The 18,579-nt window shown below is 57.9% G+C and overlaps 1 protein-coding gene across 1 annotated transcript in view; it reads left to right on the top strand.

The window, feature by feature from the left end:
* The window catches only part of LOC111145976 (argininosuccinate synthase 1), a 53,808-nt gene that overhangs the window by 32,348 nt on the left and 2,881 nt on the right, over positions 1–18,579 (top strand). The window contains exons 11-15 of the mRNA XM_022501322.1: positions 538–622; positions 1,232–1,296; positions 9,239–9,370; positions 14,373–14,529; positions 18,234–18,299. Of these exons, the coding sequence (XP_022357030.1) occupies positions 538–622; positions 1,232–1,296; positions 9,239–9,370; positions 14,373–14,529; positions 18,234–18,299 (505 nt within the window). The remainder of the gene's footprint in view (positions 1–537; positions 623–1,231; positions 1,297–9,238; positions 9,371–14,372; positions 14,530–18,233; positions 18,300–18,579) is intronic.

Raw genomic sequence — 18,579 nt, forward strand, 5'->3', positions numbered from 1 at the left:
TGTGAGCCGGCACCGCTGCACCCCAGCCATCAGCTGGCTGGGGCGGTCTGGGGTGCGGGGTCGGGGGCTGGTTGGGGGGCGCTGGGGTCCACCCGACGGCGTGGCAGGGGGCCGCGAGGGCGTGCGTGCATGTGCAAGCGGGGGCGCGCGCGCGCGAGCACGAGCTCCGCGGCACCTCGGCCAGGAGGCCTGGGTAGCTGGTGGGACAGAAGGTGCCCGGCGTAAGACAATGGTGGAGCGTGAAATTCAATTAGTTCAGGGCTGGTTCCAATTTCACAGCCCCTAAATGCAAAAGGGACAGAGAGAATGGGAAGGGTGGGGGGGCACGTTTTTATTGCATTTTCCCTTTCATTCTGGGGGACGTTCTCGCCCCTTCTCTCCCTCCAGCAGGCCCCAACCTGCACAGGGCTTTTCAAGGAGTCATTTGGAGTCCATATCTGTCAGATCCATTTAAGGCGTTGCGGGCGGAGGGAGAGGGCGGGGTGGCAGGCAGCGAGCCCCTGCCCGCTGGCCCACGGCCCTCTCCTCCCGCCCTAGGGGTCCCCGTGAAGGTGACCAACGTCAAGGACGGCACCACCCACCGCACATCCCTGGAGCTCTTCGTGTACCTGAATGAAGTCGCGTGAGTGCCCACGGCCGGCCAGGCCTTCCTGGATGCTAACCACCCCCCACCCCCGTGGCTAGCACTGGCACTGGGAGGGGGGAGGGGGGCCGCATTGTGCCTGATGCTCACGGCCTGAGGCTGGGGGACTGAGAAGGCCAAGCAGCTTTGGTGCAGCCCACAGGCATGGGGTCTCCCGGTTTGATGGGAGCCTCTGGTGGCCTTCAGCCTTGGAAGGTTAATAACCCCCCCTCCCCCACAGGGTCTGCCACCCCTAGGGACGGTCCAACTAGAGCTTCTGAGCTTCCTGCCAGACCTGAGACCCAGACAGCAGGAGAGACAGCAGTGGTTAGGGCTGGTGCCACGCAAGGCCCTAGGGCAGAGCCAACCCTCTGTGTGACACAGGCAGTCCTCTCCCTCCCTGGGTCTCAGTTTCCCCACCTGTCCAGTGAGCCATTGAAGCAGGTGACCTGGCTCTTTTGCGTCTTGGGCCCCGGGATGGTGCCTGACACCCTGAGCAGGGCTCCGGCGTCCTGCCCCTGAGAGCCCAGCCAGGTGGGTGGCGTCTGACCCAAGTTCTCGAAGCAGCCAAGACAGCCCGTGGTTCTCAGGGACCCGTTCTCCCCCCAGGGGCAAGCACGGCGTGGGCCGCATTGACATCGTGGAGAACCGCTTCATTGGGATGAAGTCCCGAGGTGAGTCTGCTCACCGCTCTTGGGGGCGTGTCTCAGCTCCCGGAGACCCCAGAGGCCCTTCAGAATCCCCTCCCATTTGGGTGTTGCTATGGGGGTCACTCTGGGCTCACTCCTTCCCCCACCAGACTCAGTTTCTCCCCTGTGAGGTGAGGACAGTGGGCCCTTCGCCACTGACTCTCAAGGGCACGATGAGAAGCACTGTCCTGAGTGTGCGAGGAGGAACCTGGGGGTCCAGGAGGGGCTCGGAGGAGAGGGGAGGCCAGGGACCGGCCCGGAGGCCGGGCTCTCCTGTGTCCTGGGTGGGTCGGCCAGGTTTGGAGGCTGACCCTGCAGGGCCGATTTCACGGTCATTAAGGCTGCTCTGAGGCGGTGACCAGCCCGGCAGGGCAGGAGTCCCACCAGGGGTGGGCGCTGTGGGCTGTGCTGGCGGTGGGAGCCGGCCAGGGCCCGTCCCAGGCAGGGCACAGGCTAGGTGGGGCTTGGCCTCTGTGTGGAGCCCCTGCCAGGCCTGTCACCGCCTCCTGGATGGACCGGGAGTGAAGAGAGGTCTGGTGCCAGCCAAGCAGGTGCCTCTGTCCTCTCTTATTAACCAGAGCCCATGGGTTTCTGTGGGTCCCTCACCAGGTCATCAGACCACACCCTCCCCTCCCAGACTCAGTTTCCCCGTATGAGGGGATCTCCTATCCAGAGAGCCAATGGCCAGAGTAAGCCCCCTTAGAACAGGGTGCTGGTCTGGGAGACAGGAAGTGGGGGTCCTCACGCAAGCTCCCCCTGCCTTGCCCGATGCTGACCTCTGACTTGTCACCTCTGGGCCCCATTTCTCCAAGTGTGATGTGGTGGCCCTAGGCATGGGGGTCAGATCCTTCTGACTCTGACCTGTTTGGATTTATTTTGAAAGGCGTGGGGAAGGGGGAAATGAAGCGACCACTTTGCCTCTTTCCTGTGAGTTGGGTTTTTTTCCCTCCTCAACACAGCTACTGTCTGTGAAAAGCAACCTAATTGAAACTCTCGGGGAAGGCCTCGTCAGAACAATGTAATTAATCAGCTGCTCCCTTCTGTCCTCCGGTAAACCTTTGCATCCTACCTGTGTTAACATCTGATTAAAGGTCCCTTTGTCTCAGTCTGCCCTTGGGAGACGACGCAGTGTAAATCATGCAAGGCACACCAGAGAGGGTCCTTGGGGAGCCACAGACCAGCGCCTTCATTTTACAGGAGTGGAAACCAAGGCCAGGGCTAATGCCCAGACCCACACAGGCACAGAGTGGAGGCTAAGAGCTAGAACTCTGGGGTGGGGTAGATCTCGGTTCCAGCCCGTGTTTGATCGTGGCATCCGGTGCAGGGGAGATGTCCTATAAACGGCAGTGGCCCCAGGGGCAGGCAGAAAGGTCAGAGGCAGCCTGTGCCCTCTGGGAGCTCAGAGGTGTCCTCGATGGCCCCTGCCATCATGCCTGTCCCCGCGCCATCACTGACTGACTGTGGCTGTGTCCCAGTGGTGCGGGTAGTTACTACCAGTGGACCAGGATTACACTTGTGGTGAAGATGAATTGCCTTGCCGTGTAAGGATGGGCCCGAGGTCACTCCGTGAAATGCCATCCTGCTGGGTAGGGACAGTCGGGTAAACTTGAACTGAAGGGGTGGTGATGAAGGCCTGAGCTAGGCTGTGCCGCGAAGGCTTCCTGGAGGTGGTGGCAGGAGAGGATGCTGGTAGATGTGGAATGGAGAGGATGGATCAGGAACATTCTGGAAGATTGGGAGAGAAGGTAGGGGGTCCCCTGAGGTGGTTTATAAGGGCTGATGGGGACTGAGCCCCTGGAGCCTGAGGGAGACACATGCAGAGGGTCTGGGCTCTGGTGGCAGACGTGAGTCCCCATCTTGGTCCCAGCACCACCGGGAAACTTAGCCTCCTAGAGCCTCGGTTTCTTCATCTGTGAAATGGGTTATTGTATGGATCAAATACAGAGCGCTCTGAATGGTAGACTACTACCTTTTCCCCAGAGCTGGGGGGCGTCATCACCACTGAAGTTCAGAGCCCTGAGATTGGCAGTCAGCTCTGACTCCCTTGACTTCTAACCACCCCCCAAAACCCCACCGAGGGAAAGGTTCCTGGAGCACGGCCTTTGCAGTGCCCAGGTACTCTGTGTGTACCTGTGGGGGGGCTGTCCCTACATGCAGGGAATTTAGCCTGAGGGTCGTACAGTCTTTGGGGAAAACAGGATTCGGACTCCCAGGAGCTTGCTGTGTGACCTTAGCATGTTACTTGCCCTCTCTGTGGCTCCAACTTATCAAAGGTGGGGTGACACCAGGTGATCTTCCCCCGGAAGTTGTAACTGGCCTGTTTTGTTACTTGGATTAGAGGGGTGAGAGAAGAGGGTTGCTTCATGAGTTTAGGGTGATGTCCTGTTTTCATGTCTCTGCTCCAAGGAATCCGTCGTGAGGAAGCTTGAGCAGGCGCAGTAAATGAGGGTGTTGGGGGTGTCCACGTCCCAAGGTTTTTATTAAGCCTACGGTAGTGGGAGAAGCTGTTAATTGTCAATGATATTGAAGGCAGAACAGGAAGATGCTGTTGTCCGCACCTCCGTGTAGGAGGGGGAGATGGCCTTTGTATTGATCTTACAAAGCTCGTAATTGAAACTCGTTAAACGGCTTGTATTTTTTTGGTGGTGGGGGCGCAGGGGGGAGGTGGGTGGGGAGTTGGGCAGTGTTAGTGCCCTGAGTCTGGGGTGGTCACGGGGTCAGAGGGCCAGGGGGCTGGGGCAGCTGCAGATGGAGTAGCTCTTGCTGTATTGTGGCTGTTTGCATGGTCATTATCACATTATCTTTTTAACTCCAGAGGGGGGCTAATTAAGTGAAGTAAATGAAATCAGTGGGGAGGAGAAGGGGGGCAGGGCAGGCAGGAGGGAAGTGGGGAAGGAGCCAGCGCCTGTCCTTCCGCTCACCTTCTCCCTCCTTCTCTAGCCTGCTTGGCTCTCTCCTTAGCTCCCAGCCCTGTCCCTGCTGGTCTCACCTCTGCCTGCTGCTGCCTCTTCCCTCTGTGGACTCCCTCCCCCTCCTCCTCTTTGCCTACTTCTCCTCTTCTCTCCCCTGTCCCTCTCTCTTCCACCCTTCCCATCTGTCTCCCACTCTCCCCTCCTATCTCACTTCCTCCTGACTCTTCCACTTTCTGGCTAGGAAGAAGCGAGGGCTGCCCGCCCACTTACCCACCTGCCTGCCCACCTGTCCAGGCCTCCCAGAGGCTCTGCTCAGATGGAACGTTCCAGATGGGGAGTAGAGGGAGAGCTATGAAACAAAGCTGTCCGTACCCTCAGAGGCCCACCCTGATCCCCAGACTGGGGCCTGCAGGGCACCAGGAGTGTAGAGGATGGCTAGAGACCCACCATGACTTGCCTCCCCATCACCATGGCAACTGCCTCCATCCTCAGCCCTGGTACCCAAGAGGAGAAGCCCTTGGGCTCCAGCCAACCTCCCTTCCCCGGACCTTTCCACATATCTTCCTCTAGATACTGCTTTCCCAAAGGACCAGAGACTCTGGTCTGGGTGCTCTCACCCACACCCCACCCCACCCCGACCCAGACACCAGTGGATTGGCGGATCCCATCCCGTTCTGCCAGATTGTGCTGTCCAGCTAACCCGGCAGCCTCAGGAACAGAGGAGACGGATTTAAGTTGCAGTAGTGTTTTGGTCCCCGCCTCTTCTCCTTGGTCCACTCTCCGCAGCCCCCCGCCACCCCCCAGCTCCTTGCCCTTTTCCCATCCCCCCCTTGGCAGTAATTATGGTGTGATTGAAGCTGTTCCACAGAGAACCGCTGACACCTCTGTCTTTTTCCTGTAAACACGGGGAGATGAAAATAGACACTTGGAGCCACTGTGCGTGTCACCGCGAAGATGTCTGTTGTCTCTTCCACCGCGACAGCGAGACTCACCTGTCATCTCCTCCTTCTTTTTGCGCAGTGGTTTGTATGCCGACTGTCAAAAGCCCCAAATCCATAGTCTTTTAGCATCAGGTTTCTGTCACTGGTTTTTTTAAAGTCATTTTTTCCCAGAAGGAATACACAGAAATCATCTATAGCCCCCTACCCCTGCGGAGAGGGGGGATCTTTCAAATGCTTGCACGTGTACACACACACACACACACACACACAACAGCAGCAGCCTGAAAACAGCTTTTTGATCAGTCACAATTAACTTTAACACCTAAGAAAAGGAGCAGGATTATTAATTGTGTGGTGCATTTGAGGGTTGTGGCTTTTCTTCTGGCCCCCAACACTTCCTGCCGCTGTCTAGGAGGGTGGCCACGATGGCCATGAGGCTGGTTCTGAGTCCACAGGGGTGTGCAGCTCTGCCCACCAGACACTGCTCCTTTCCTGGTGTTCAGCTCTCGTGGGCCAGCAGCAGGTGGCCCTAGGGCAGGTCCTGGCTCTTGCTGGCTGGAAAGTACAGAGGACCTCCCGGCACCCTGCACGCAACCCTTGTCGCCCCTTCTCTGGGCTGCTGGGAGGTGATGCTGTGGAGTTGGCCCTGGTCTCCTAGAAACAAAGCCATCAGCGTGCCCACCACATTAGGGGGACAGTGTGTCCGGGGACCTACCTTCTGGGCAGGTCTAAGTGGAAGAGAGAAGGAAGAGCAGTTTGCTTGGGGGCTCAGAAGGTGCCTGAGGCGGGCCAAGGTCATGCAGCAAACCTGAGCTGGGAGCAACGTGAAGGCGTCAGTTCTCCGAGCCTTCTGGTCCCCAGCCTCAGCCCTGCAAATACAGCTGGGACTGTGCCCCAGGCCTGCCCCAGCTGAAGACAGGAAAGCAAGGAGTCCGATTCCCTGGGAGCTGAAAGCAGAAGGGCTCCAGCTCTCAGCCTGGCCAAGCTGGCGCTGTTGAGAATGTCCGTGCCAATATACAGACAGCCTTCAAAAGTTTCTGGGTTTTTCCGAGAGGTAGCAAAACTAAATCATTAGACGGCCTGTCTCTGATTCAATAAATAGCTCTTAATCTGTGCTGGGAAGAAAGACCTGTAAGCTTCTGTCCGTGTGTCTTGCTTTAGGTGGCTCGTGGGGAGTTACTGTACTTCTGGCGATGAAATTTCTAGGAGAGTTGAAAACTTGCCCTTTAACGTGGTGGTTGGTCGCGTCTGCCATGCTGAAGGCAAACATTTCTAAATGTTCTGCAAACGTCTTTGTAAACAGGTGGCTGAACCATTGGGCCTTTCTCTGTGGCCTGGGGCCAGCGGGAGCCACTTGCTTGTGGCTCCTTCCTGTCCCCTCCCAGAAGGAGCCCTGACTTCTGGGCTGAGTTTTTGTAGGTTTTCCATGACTCCCCATTTTCACGCTCTTGGCTCTTCTCAGTCTTCCCTCCATCTCCGCCTCCAACCGCCTTTCTGGGTTGGGGCTCCCAGGCGCTCGGTGGAAACAGATGACAGAGCCCCTGTGAACTGTGTTTGCAAGAGTGACAAGGAGGTTGAGCCAGGGCCTGAACCTTGCCCCAGGACTCTGGGCTTGGGGCCGGTGCGTGAACTTGGTACATTGGTGTTTTTCCTGCTGGGGAGGCCATTTGCCCCCACAAGGTCACAATGGGATTAGGACAGCAGATTGGCCCAAGAGCCACACTAATGAAACGGGACAGGCTCTTCTGTGGCATGTCCTAATTCTAGCAGTGCCTGGTCTGCGGGTGGGGCTTTAACACATGTGTCCCCCCTCCCCGAGACCAGGCTGTCAGGGGTTTGCGGATAAGAGACTCAGCCCCTAGAGAGGCTCGTTCCTGCTCGGGAACACTTCAGAGCTAGGGTGGGAGCCCAGGCTGGTCCTCCTTGGTTCCCCAGATTTGCATGCCCGTCCATGACCTGGGGAGCGCAGGATCGCTTGGCCAAAGGATCTGAGGGGCAACCTGAAGCAGGGAAGGGACAGCCAGATGCTTCTCCCACCGACCTTGAGCAAGTCACTTCTCTCCCAGGACTTCAGTCTGTCTATCTGTAAAATTGATGTCAGGGCCAGACTGGCATTTTAAGGACATCTTGGTGGAGCCCGGGCTCTGTAGAGAAGCCTCTGCTCCCCGTGGCGGGGCCTGGGCTCTCTGTTCTGTGTGTGGGCTTCTGCCAAAGACTGAATAAGGGGTTTGCAGCTCCAAATTAGAATGGGGGACCCGTGGTCTGAAAGGACCTGCGCTGGCGGCTGACATTTCTCCAATTCCCAGAGTGGAAGACGGAAGACTGGAAGGTTCTTTAGAGGAGGATGAGTGACCGCACCCTCAGCCATGTCCAGGGGGGCTTTGGGCTCCAAGGTCAAAAACAATCTCCTTCTGATTTGGGGGGAGGAGGGAGCAGATGGTTAAAAACTTCTTTTTTTTTTAATTGTGGTGAAATGTACATAACATTGACCATTTTAGCCATTTTGAAACCTGCGGTTGAGGGGCAGGAAGTACGTTCACACGGTTACGCAGTCGTCATCCCCAGAAACCCCCAACATTCTGTCTTCCCCAACTGAGAGCCCCCCCAGGTAGCCCCCATCCAAGCAACAACCTCCCGTTGCCACCTCCTCCCCACCCCCCGCCCCCACCATCCCACGTCCGGTCTCCATGAACTCCATGACTCTGGGGACCTCATCGAAGTGGAATCGGGCAGTATGTGCCTCCCCGGGCCCAGCGTGCCGCTCTCCAGGTCCGTCCCCATTGTGGCAGGTGTCAAGAATCCCCTCCCTCTTAGAGGCCGAGTAACAGCCTACCTGTTACGTGACTGTGCCACATCCTGTTGTCCGTTCAGCTGGTGATGGACATTTTTGTGGCTCCCGTTTTGGCCGCTGTGAACAGTGCTGCTGCGGTGAACGCGGGTGCACAGATCCTTTCTGATTTCTAAAGCAGCCAGTGTGGAAGGACTGATAAATTTTTGGGATCACTTTAAATGTGCCCCTTTACCGCTATAAACATGATGTGGTGGGAAGAAAGGAAGCTTTCAGAGTCGCATCGGTGGGATGGGGACCGTTCCTGCTGTTCTCCCATAGGAAGAGCGGACGCAGGGCGGGTGTGCCCATGGTCCACTCAGCGCGCTCCCCTGATATATTCGAGAGGGTCTGGCCGTGTGCGCATGGGCAGGCCTGCCTCCTCGTGCCTCAGTGTCCTCAAATCCGGTGTGGGACTCCTCATCAGATCTCCCTCCCAGCCAGGACTGTGCTTAGCTCAGGGTCACTTTGGAGACCACCCCTCCCCCTAGGTCCAAGCAGGCTGTCTAGGAGGTAGAGACACAGGGCCCTGAGGTCATCGGGAGGGGGCTCGAGCAAGACCCTCCTCCCGTGACCTTCTGGGAGGGGGCAGCAGCCAACACCGGTCAGGAACTTGGCGCCTCCATCCAGGTCCCAGCTCCACGCCGGGCCCGTTCTGTCTCCTCCTGGGCTCGGTTTCCCCATCTGCACGTGGGGTCGGGGTGGGAGCCCGCCAGGGCCCCGGCGGCCCAGAAGTCAGGGTGTATCTGCAGAGACATGTCTGGCAAGGGAGCCGCCGGCTGAAGGTGGCATGTGTGTGTACACACGTGTGTGCATGTGTGTGCAAGTGTGTGCACAGCTGTCCCCTCCCCTGGCTCCCCAGTGGAAGGGAGGAAGGGATATTTGGGGCCCTGGGCTCCACCGTGGTTGGTTTAATTACAGGTTTTCAGCCGCGGGCCGGTGGGCATGCGTTGGGAAGGAGGGGGGAGCAGCTCCGAAACCCTGTCATTTTCCAGCGTCTGAGGGCCTCTTCAAAGGGGGGCATCCAGACATTTTCTCCACAAGCCGCAGAGTGGACTGTCGTGGCCCCAGCATGAGCATAATGACAGGCGCATTTTGCAACGCGCCGGGAGTGAATGGGTCCGACCGGCTTGTCTCCTGTCAGACAAGTCATTATTATTTTTTTTTTTTTGTCATTTGCTGACAGTTTGGGTTTCATGCGTTTCTCTCTTTTTTCTCCTTTTCCCCCTGCCTGGAAAAATGGCTAGGTATCTACGAGACCCCAGCAGGGACGATCCTTTACCATGCTCATTTAGACATCGAGGCCTTCACCATGGATCGCGAAGTGCGCAAAATCAAACAGGGCCTGGGCCTGAAATTCGCTGAGCTGGTGTACACAGGTGCGTAGCCCACCCCCCAGGTGGACAGCACCCTCCTCCACTCCCACCCCGCCCACGGCCGTCCTCACAGGAGCCCGACAGGGGCAGGTTGGAGGGGGTCGAGCCAGGGCAGGAGACAAGGAGTTGGGGGGGCTGACGGCACCTGCCTCCTTCACTTACGGGGTGTGGAGTCCCCAAGACAGCCGGCTGCCTCTGCCCCCTGTGATTTGCATGACTTGGGCAATGTCACCCCTCGGGTGGCCCACTGTGACCCAGCATGAACCCTCTGGGGACACGAGCTATCCCGGGGGTACCTCCCAGCGTTCCTAGGAGAGCAGCAACCAGCCCCTTCTACAGATGAGGAAATGGAAGGCTCAGGGCTAAAGGACCTTGTTCAAAGTCACACAGCCGGAGTGGCCTAGCTGGCTTTGACCCCAGGCTGGGCTGGGACCAGGCACAACCTGGAGCTGTCACAAACAAGGGAAAGCCTGCCTTGACCAAGAACTTGCCCCCAGGCCTGGGCATTGCCTGAGCCAGAGGTAGCCCATGCATGGAATGACATTAGCACATGGTATGGGGGTGGTCCCACGTCACAGGTGAGTCAGTGCCATATCTGTCACAGGTCTGGAATCCAGGGCTCCTGACTGCAAACCCATCCCTCATGCCGTGTCACAGGGGTCCCCAGATCCAGTCCATGGCCTGTTTTTGTTCAGCACGCAAGCGAAGCCATGGGTTTTTTTACACATTTTTAAAATGGTTGGGGGGAAAAACTGTTTATTTTTTTTTAAGATTTTATTTATTTATTTGACAGACAGAGATCACAAGTAGGCAGAGAGGCAGGCAGAGAGAGAGAGAGAGGAGGAAGCAGGCTCCCTGCTCAGCAGGGGCTCGATCCCAGGACCCTGGAATCATGACCTGAACCGAAGTTAGAGGCTTTAACCCACTGAGCCATCCAGGCGCCCCGGAAAAACTGTTTATTAATACTATTTCATGTCCCATGAAAATGATAGGAAACTCAAATTCCAGTGTCCATAAATTGCATCTTGGGCATGGCCACGGGCACTGGCTTACATGTTGTCTGTGGTCGCTTCTGAGCGACAAGGGCAGAGTTGACAGAGACCACATGACCTGCTGAGCCTAAAATATTTACTGTCTGATCCTTTCCTGAGAATGTTTGCTGACCCTGCTCTGTCACATGAGAAGTCCTATCAAACGGTCCCTCTGAGTTGTGGTGGGGGGACAGGCTGCCCCGAGGCCTGGACATTGGGGAGACTGGGAAAGTGCATATTCATAATCCCGACCTGGGATAAGCCTCCACTGCCCTTGCCTGGTCCTCTCCTCCCCTCGGAGGTTTTATTTCCTTTGAAAGCTCCTAATCACTGTAACTCATCTTGGGATTTCAAGGGGACTCGGTGGTTATTGGCTGGTGATTTCTCCCTCCCATTGTATCTGGCAGCTTTGAAGCTGCCCCCCGCCCCCAGGTACAGACAGGTGTTTAAATACCATTGTCTCCTGCAGGCGCTCTTGCCCAGTGGGGTTTCAGCAGAAAGGGGGATTCTGGTTACAAAGTAGGAGAGTCATTAAGCATGGCGGGCCCATAGGAGAGAGCACCTGGGCCGGCCAAGTGGAGGCCGGCGTGACAGTCGTGCTGCAGGACTCTGAGCTAGGCACTCACCAGCATTACCTGATCTTAGCTGCACCAAGGCGAAGAAGCTGGGCCCCAGGCAGGCCAGGACACCTGAATAAGGTTGCATGGCTGATGGGCTGGGGCTTGGAGCCCAGGACAGGCCAGCTTCGGAGGCCAAGCCCTCGACCGCTCCAGTAGACCCAGTGGGCGGCGGGAAGGTGGGCTGGGGCCCTTAGGAAAGGGAGATCAAGGGGTCCCTCGGTGTCTGGGGAACAGCTTGGCCCGCCGGCTCAGTGCCTCTACACCTGACTGCCGGGGTGGAATCCTTGTTCTGTTACCCACTGAGCCCTCCAAATCCCCAAATAAAGTGGAGTGATTAGGAGCTTTCAACGGATTATTGATACTCGCCTTCCCAGGTACCCCTGATGTCATCAGGCCCCTGTAGATGTCCGCTTGGCCTCGGGCAACAGCCTGTCCCTGGCACAGCTTGGAGGGGCTGCCTGATGTGCTTTCTCACGTTAGGGAGACATGACCATTACCGAGCGGGTTAAGCTAGTTAGTGAAGTTCCCTGTGCCTCCGTCTCCTCATCTGCAGAGTGGGGATCGTAAATGTACGCGTCACACAGGGAGGACTAACTACATAAACATTTGCGAAAAGCATCTAGAACTGGGAGGAATGCAGTTTCAGTGTGGGTTGATAAATTACAAAGGCCTGGAGTGGTTTCCGAGGCTGGAGTCAGGGACCGGAGACCTTGCCTTGGGCTGGGTTTATGACCTCGACTGGGTCTGTCTACCCTGAGCCTCATTTTTCCTCCTGTAAAATAAAGGGCACCAGGCCAGATCTCTTCTCGCCGCTCTGCTGTGACACTTGGCTTCCTCGGAAACACAGATAGGGAGACTGAGGCACAGAGAAGCCCTTCTACCTCGGCCCCACAGCTAGATGCCCTGTTCATCATCCTGTCCTCTCCCCATCCCCACGTTTCCCTGAGGGCTTACACGGACCCCTTTCCCCCAGCCTGTGGGTCCCAATCCGCAGGGTCACCCTGGCAGGACCCCAGCTTCAGGACCCATCTCCTCTGGGGCACATAGCTCACCTCCTCTCTCGGCTGTTTCTTCAGCAGGAGAATGGGGTGACACACAGCTGGTACAGAGAGGGCTGTTGTCCTGATCAGCACAGTGCTTGGCCCACCCCAGACCCAAGATACCCATGCAACATGCCAAGCTCCCTCTCCCTCTCCCCAGGCGGGGTCTGCTGGGAAAAGAAATCTGAGTGCAAGACCCCCGTGCAGGGGAGGTGGGAGATCCTGAGATAAAGCCCAGGCCAGGTGCTCCCACGTGGGTTTCTGCCCACCCCCCCTTATCTCTGGCTCCATCTCCTCCCTGTCTTCCAGGCTGAGAGCTTAATGGTCTAATTATCCTGACTTGGCAAGGCCAAGCCACTGAGGCATGGCGGGGTCTGGGGGCCATCAGTGTCCCCTCCCATGGGGGTGCAGCCCAGAATCAGGAGTACTTTTCAGGATCTCACTGTGGATGGGGACACCTCTCTGGGTGCCCGTCTCCCTGTATACGGGGGTGGGGGGGCTGGCGGAGGCCATATTCAGATCTCGAATTTAAAATGCTTAATGCTCAGCCTGCATCCCATCCGGGAATCCAGCTACCCCCCGACCCGGAGGGTTAATAATATCTCACTGAGCAAGTGAGGAACCCAGGTACAAAGGGGGTACATTGCCTGTCAGTGTAGAGCAGGAGGCCAGAGGGTGGGGACCCAATCTCCTCTCTCCCTGCCTGGCCCTCCCCCAGCCCTACAAGCTGCCAGACCCTATCCCAGGGAAGGCCTGCTCCCCTTTCCCACGGAGAGCCTCCGTCTGCAGGTGCCCCCCGGAGGCCGCGCCTCCAACAATAGCCCTGGCCCCGGGGCTGACCTGGCCCTTTATCAGGGCAGGAGATCGTGCACCATCTGGCCCCACAGCTGCCCAGGTGGGCTCACCTTCCCAGCTCCGTTTCAGGGAAACTCTACCCCTCAAGCTGACCCTCCCCCAGCCCTGACCACGGCCCGCCTGCCCACCACAGAGACTAGAGAGGAGATGGCTGTCTGCACGGCTGAGCCCACTGGTGCAGACGTACCGGCCCCGGAGCAGCCGGGAACAGAGCACACAGCCTTCAGGGCCTGAGGGCTCTGGGGGACAGAGTGTGGGTAAGGGGCAGGGGCAGGGGGTAGCATAATCCCCAGGCACCTTGCATACTGACGGATGTTCCAACCACAGGAAAACTCCCAGATTATCCTGTGAGGCTGAGCTGTTTTTTTTTTTTTTTCTTTTATAGATTTTACTTATTTATTTGATAGAGCATAAGCAGGGGGAGTGACAGGCAGAGGGAGAGGGAGAGGCAGGCTCCCGGCTGAGTAGGAAGCCTGACTTGGGGCTCGATCCCAGGACCCTAGGATCATGACCTGAGCCGAAGGCAGATACTTAACCCACTGAGCCACCCAGGCGCCCCTAAGCTGAGCTGTTCTAATGTAGGTCCGCCCCGGGCCTCTCACTGCAGCCTGTGTGTGATCTTGGAGAAGCCTCAACTTCCCCAGCTCTTACCTGCTCGCTCAGAAAAGAGAGAGGCGAAAAGGGTTTTTCTCGCAGGACTGTTTCTGATGATGCAAAGAGCTGGTCCGGGGGAAGAACTTAGCCTGCGCTTCATACATTCAAGAACTTGCATAGGAAAATATTAGCAGCCTGTAGACCGTTTACGGACATCCGGGCAGGGAGCAGAGCCGGGGGCTCTTCCTGTCTCTCAGGCAGGACGCCAGCAGGGCCTCCACATCCAGTAAGCCTACTCACTGGTCCTGGGAGGGATGCTGCGTCCTCGCCACTCCGTAGATGGGGAATCGAGGCACAGAGCGGTGAAGGCCACATGCTCATGGTCTTTCTGACCCTGAACCACCCACCCAGCTGCCCCTGCTGGGTGCTCCCATCGCTCAGCCTGGGCTCACACACACGTCTGAGTCTTAGCAGAGCTCTCCTGCCCCACAGCTGTCTTCAGGACCCGAGCCCCCGTGGGCAAACAACAGCATCCCTTCCCGGCTGTCTTCCCAGGGTCTGGCCCACTGTGGTGCCTAAACACGTGGCATGAGGCTGAGGTTACCTCCCCTCCTCCTGAGCCTTGGGTGGTGACTGATTGCGAGGGCCGGGAGGGCCCTCCTTACCCACAGGAGACCTGCAAGGTCACAGACAGGCACGCAGGCTCATTCCTTGATGCAACTGTTCACCAGTGTGCTTTGGGCCAACGGCCACCCCCGAGGTCCACTGTGATGGGCTGAGGCTCGGGGTGCCCTCCCCGGACTCCCAGTCCTGGGCCCCAGCACACTGGGCCTCCCTAGCTCCCTCGCTGTTTTCCTCCCCGCAGGTTTCTGGCACAGTCCCGAGTGCGAATTTGTCCGCCACTGCATCGCCAAATCCCAGGAGCGCGTGGAAGGGAAAGTGCAGGTGTCTGTCTTCAAGGGCCAAGTGTACATCCTCGGCCGGGAGTCCCCGCTGTCCCTCTACAACGAGGAGCTGGTGAGGTAGGTGCCCCCCGCCCCTGGTCCCCCCGGCTGAGGAACAGACTGAACTCATGGCCAGCGTCGCTTCTGACCAGCTTTCTCCACAGAGACGCGCCTAAGCACGCACGGGGTGCAGGGGAGACAGTCACCAGGGGAGTCGATGCTGCCTCTACCCCTGGGCCTTCCAAAGGCACCTGTCAAACCGTCACCTGAACGTAGAATTAGGCAAGATGGTGTCGGGCTGTGTAGAGGCGAGGGAGAGGCTGGCTGGGTATATAATGGGTGTGGAGAGGCTTCCCTGAGGAGGTCACCTTGGAGCCGGGCTCCCAAGGACAGGAGCTAAGCAGGTGGAGAGGAAGCAGGAGGTTTCCAGGGGTACGGACATGTGCGGAGGTTCTGGGCCTTGGAAGAACATTCCAGAACATCCCAGGCAGAACAGGAACGCCAGGAGCCAGACCCCAGAGCGTGAGGGTCCTGGGGCCAGATCTTAAAGCGATGGAGCCGTCAGACCTGTGCTTTTTGAGCTGCTCTGGCCACTCTAGAGAACTGATTTGGGCGAGGTGGGCGTGAGAGAAACAGAAGGTTTGACAACTGGTTAAGAGGTTAAGAGTGGAAAGGGCTTGGATCCGGAGGGAGATGAAAAGGTATGGAATCGCCCGGCATACGCAGCTGGGCCCCCGTGGGTGGCAGTTCCCAAAGTGAGGGGGTTCTTGAGGGAGATCCTCCATGTGGGCTCAGACCCCTTGAGGTTGAGTCATCTTGGAGACAGACCAGGAGGGTATCTGGCCAGCCCGTGGACACACAGGTCTAGAGTGGAAGAGAAAGTGGGGGGAAGACAGGGCAGGGTGGCAGACATCTCAAGGTTTCCCGAGGCCAGGAGGAAACTGGCTGGGGAAGGGAGGGTCAGAGTGAGCCTGGAAGGGAGCCAAGGAGGGGACTTGAGGCCACGCCAAGGATGTTGCCAAGGCCCCGGGACAGTCAAAGGCAGCCCGAGCTCTTGAACTGCGCCTACACTTGTGCACGAGAGTGTGGCCTTCACCGAGGACCACAGCATCCCCTTGGGAGGTCACCCGGCCACACAGGAGGTGGGGACCGACAGCCCCACCTGACGCAGGTCCCAGGCCCAGCTTAGCCCCGGCGCCGGCCCGTTGGGAATTAGCGGGCGAGTTTTGTTTGGCGGTCAATATTATTTCCCTCCTTCCCGTCCTCGCCGCGTTGAGCTTCTCCCCCCTTCCATCTTTCTAAACATTTTATAAGCCATAAATATAACCGAATCAGTTTAGATCAGTCGGGGTAAATGTCAAATTATCTTCTCTCTTTCTCTCTCTGGCTCTTTCCTCCCTCCCCCTCCGAATCAGCAGCCTCTAATAATCTGCCCAACCCTTCATTAAACCTTACAGCCTCACTCAGGGAGATTAAATGAAGAAAGTAAAAAGGGGAAGGAAAAAAAGAGAGAAAAGCAGGCGCATTTATTCTCACTGTGTCTCCGACCATTTCCCCTTTCTTTTTGATTTCTACATCGCTGACTTGAAAGCCCTTGAGTGACAGCCTCGCAGGGACCAGCAAGGAAGCCGCGAGAGGTAACAGAACTGGAAATGCCGTGGCACAGTAGGTAGAAAGTAACGTAATTATAGAGCAGGTCAGAGCCACTCGAATGAGCAAAAATAAAAGCACAGAGGTTTTCTGTAGACCGTCAGGGGAGGTAAAAAAAAAAAAAAATCATTGTAAACTCTTTTTCCACCACCCCCCCCCCCCCCACCACCATCCCAAACCACAGTTTTAAAGAGAGGTTTCTCAGCTCCCGAGAAGCACCTCTGGGAGGCCTTCTTCAGCCTCGCACGCGGGACAAGCGTGTCCCTGGAAGTGGGCCTCTCTCTGCGGGGGCCGCTGGGGTGTCCGGGGAAGGGAGCTTGAAAGTTTGTTTTGACAACGCGCGCATGAGATGGCAGTGAAAAGGCAGATGAGTGTGGAGCGGAGCTGGAAGGGGCCCTAAGCCCTGGCTTCTCCCTGAGCAGAGCGCAGGGATCCTTCCGAAGGGGACGGGTGACGCGGACAGTGGCGGTGTGTGCCACAATTTGATTCATGTGGGGAGGGGTAGGCGTTCGCGTCCAGAGTGAGGTCCGTAAAACGGAGCTGCAGAGGCTTATGCCTTAGTTTGTCCGGCTTTTTCCTCCGCCCCCTGGGGGGTGCCAAGAGGCAGCCCCTCGGGGGTCCGGCAGCTTCGCCCTTCCAGGGGACTTGCTGGTCTACTCCTGGTGGCTTGTGCCACCTGACACCTGGAGGGGCCCGCGGAGGTGGGGAGGAGGAAGGAAGGGGTAGGTGTTCATGGGCAGCTTCACGGGCCCCACGAAGGGCAGGGCCGGGGTGTGGTGGGGCTAGGGCACCAGAGCCCACGTCCTGAACAAGCCGTAGGACAGCTGAGCGCCGAGACCCCACTTGTGGTTGTAAGAAGTCCACAGTCCACAGAGCCAGCCAGAGGCACAGCCTTAGGGCCTCAGGGGGAAAAAAAATTAGCAGATTCCCCTCTGCCCTCCTCCTCCCCAATCTCACCTCTCTGAGAAGGCTCCTGAGGCCGCCTTGTCGTCGAGAACCTTGAGACTGCTTTGTCCTGAGGCTGGAATTCTGGAGATGCGAGGACAAGGGGCTCATTCAGAGCAGGACGCGTGAGAAACAGAGGAGGGACCCCTCCCCACCAGAGGCTCGGAGGGTGGCCGTGAGATGCCAGATCTGGGACCACAGTGCCCTTAACTTGTCCTCAAAGAGTTTATCCCAGCTGCGATTAAGGCTGATGATGGGTGACGGTTTGCTGACTTCTGCTGCCCCAACACGCACCGTGGGCCCTGTTTTCGTCTTGCTCCTGCTTCCCCGGCACCTGCAGACCATAGGTGCCTAAGAAGGGCCCGTATAAGTGAATGAGTGAATGAAAGACACGAGTCCTAGTGCACATGTGCCAGATGTGGCAGGTACATCATTTCCCGTGGGGCCGGCGATAACTCCAAGAGACCCATTTGGCAGGTGAAAGCTCGAAGCTCAACGAGCAGGAAGGGGTACCCTGAGCTCTGCGGCGGGAGGGGTGGCAAAGCCTGACTGGAAGGACTGTGGTTGGGAAGGGTTTCCCGAAGGATGGCTAAGTGAAAACAGCCCCGAAGGTGAAGGCTGTCGAATCCGGAAGATGGCACTTGTAGACGGGGAACATTTGTAACAGCGGCGGCTGACCAGGCCTTTCTTGGGGCTGGCCGGCGTGGGGTGGGTGCCAGGTTCGTGGACGGATCTCCGTGCTGGCGGAGGGGGGAGCCAGCACTGAGTGCTTCAGGGGTGCTGTCACAAGTCCGAGGCTGTCCCGGGGGCACCCCGTGGCCTCCTGGGCCTTTGGGCCACTGGATGCCATCAGCTGTTGCTGGAGATGCCTGAAGGCAGAGCTGGCTCACAGGTGTGTCCTCATTGGAGGATTTCGGCCACTGGCGCTGGCTGAGCTGGATGGAACCCCACCTGCCCATCCACGGAGCAGGGCTGAGGCTCCCTGCTCTCCAGCGCTGGGCACGGTGCCTTGCCCATAGTAGGGCTCCTGAATTGGACAGAAAGCCATGAGAGACCAAAGTTTGGGTCAAGCCGGCCAAGATATCCTGGGTACTTGCGAGCCTGAGCTGTCGTCCCTAGCCCCGGAGAGCCCCTGCCTCCGGAAGCGAAGCCTAGGGTGTGCTGACCGGCTTCTCCTCTGTCCGCAGCATGAACGTGCAGGGTGACTATGAGCCAGTCGATGCCACTGGGTTCATCAATATCAATTCCCTCAGGTGAGCCGCTCCCTCTGGTCTTCAGACCCCCCAGGTGCGGGCAGCAAGCTCTGATGGGACCTCGGCTGCTCCGACCGCTGTCCCGTCCTGGACAAACCCCGTCTTCCTGTTCCTCTGCCCACAGCATCTTCAGTGCCTGCTTCAGGCCCAGCCTGCTCCTGTTCTCAGAGGGGCAGAAGGCCTAGCTGGAAACTACCAGAAGCCTGGGTGCTTGGGTTCCCTGTTTCTGGGTCCTGCTCTTTGCCTCAGACACACTCCCACCCCGTCTAGCTGCAAGGAC

The sequence above is a fragment of the Enhydra lutris genome, unplaced genomic scaffold (assembly GCF_002288905.1).
Source record: "Enhydra lutris kenyoni isolate GAN:26980312 unplaced genomic scaffold, ASM228890v2 scaffoldscaffold13, whole genome shotgun sequence".
Lineage (NCBI taxonomy): Eukaryota > Metazoa > Chordata > Mammalia > Carnivora > Mustelidae > Enhydra > Enhydra lutris.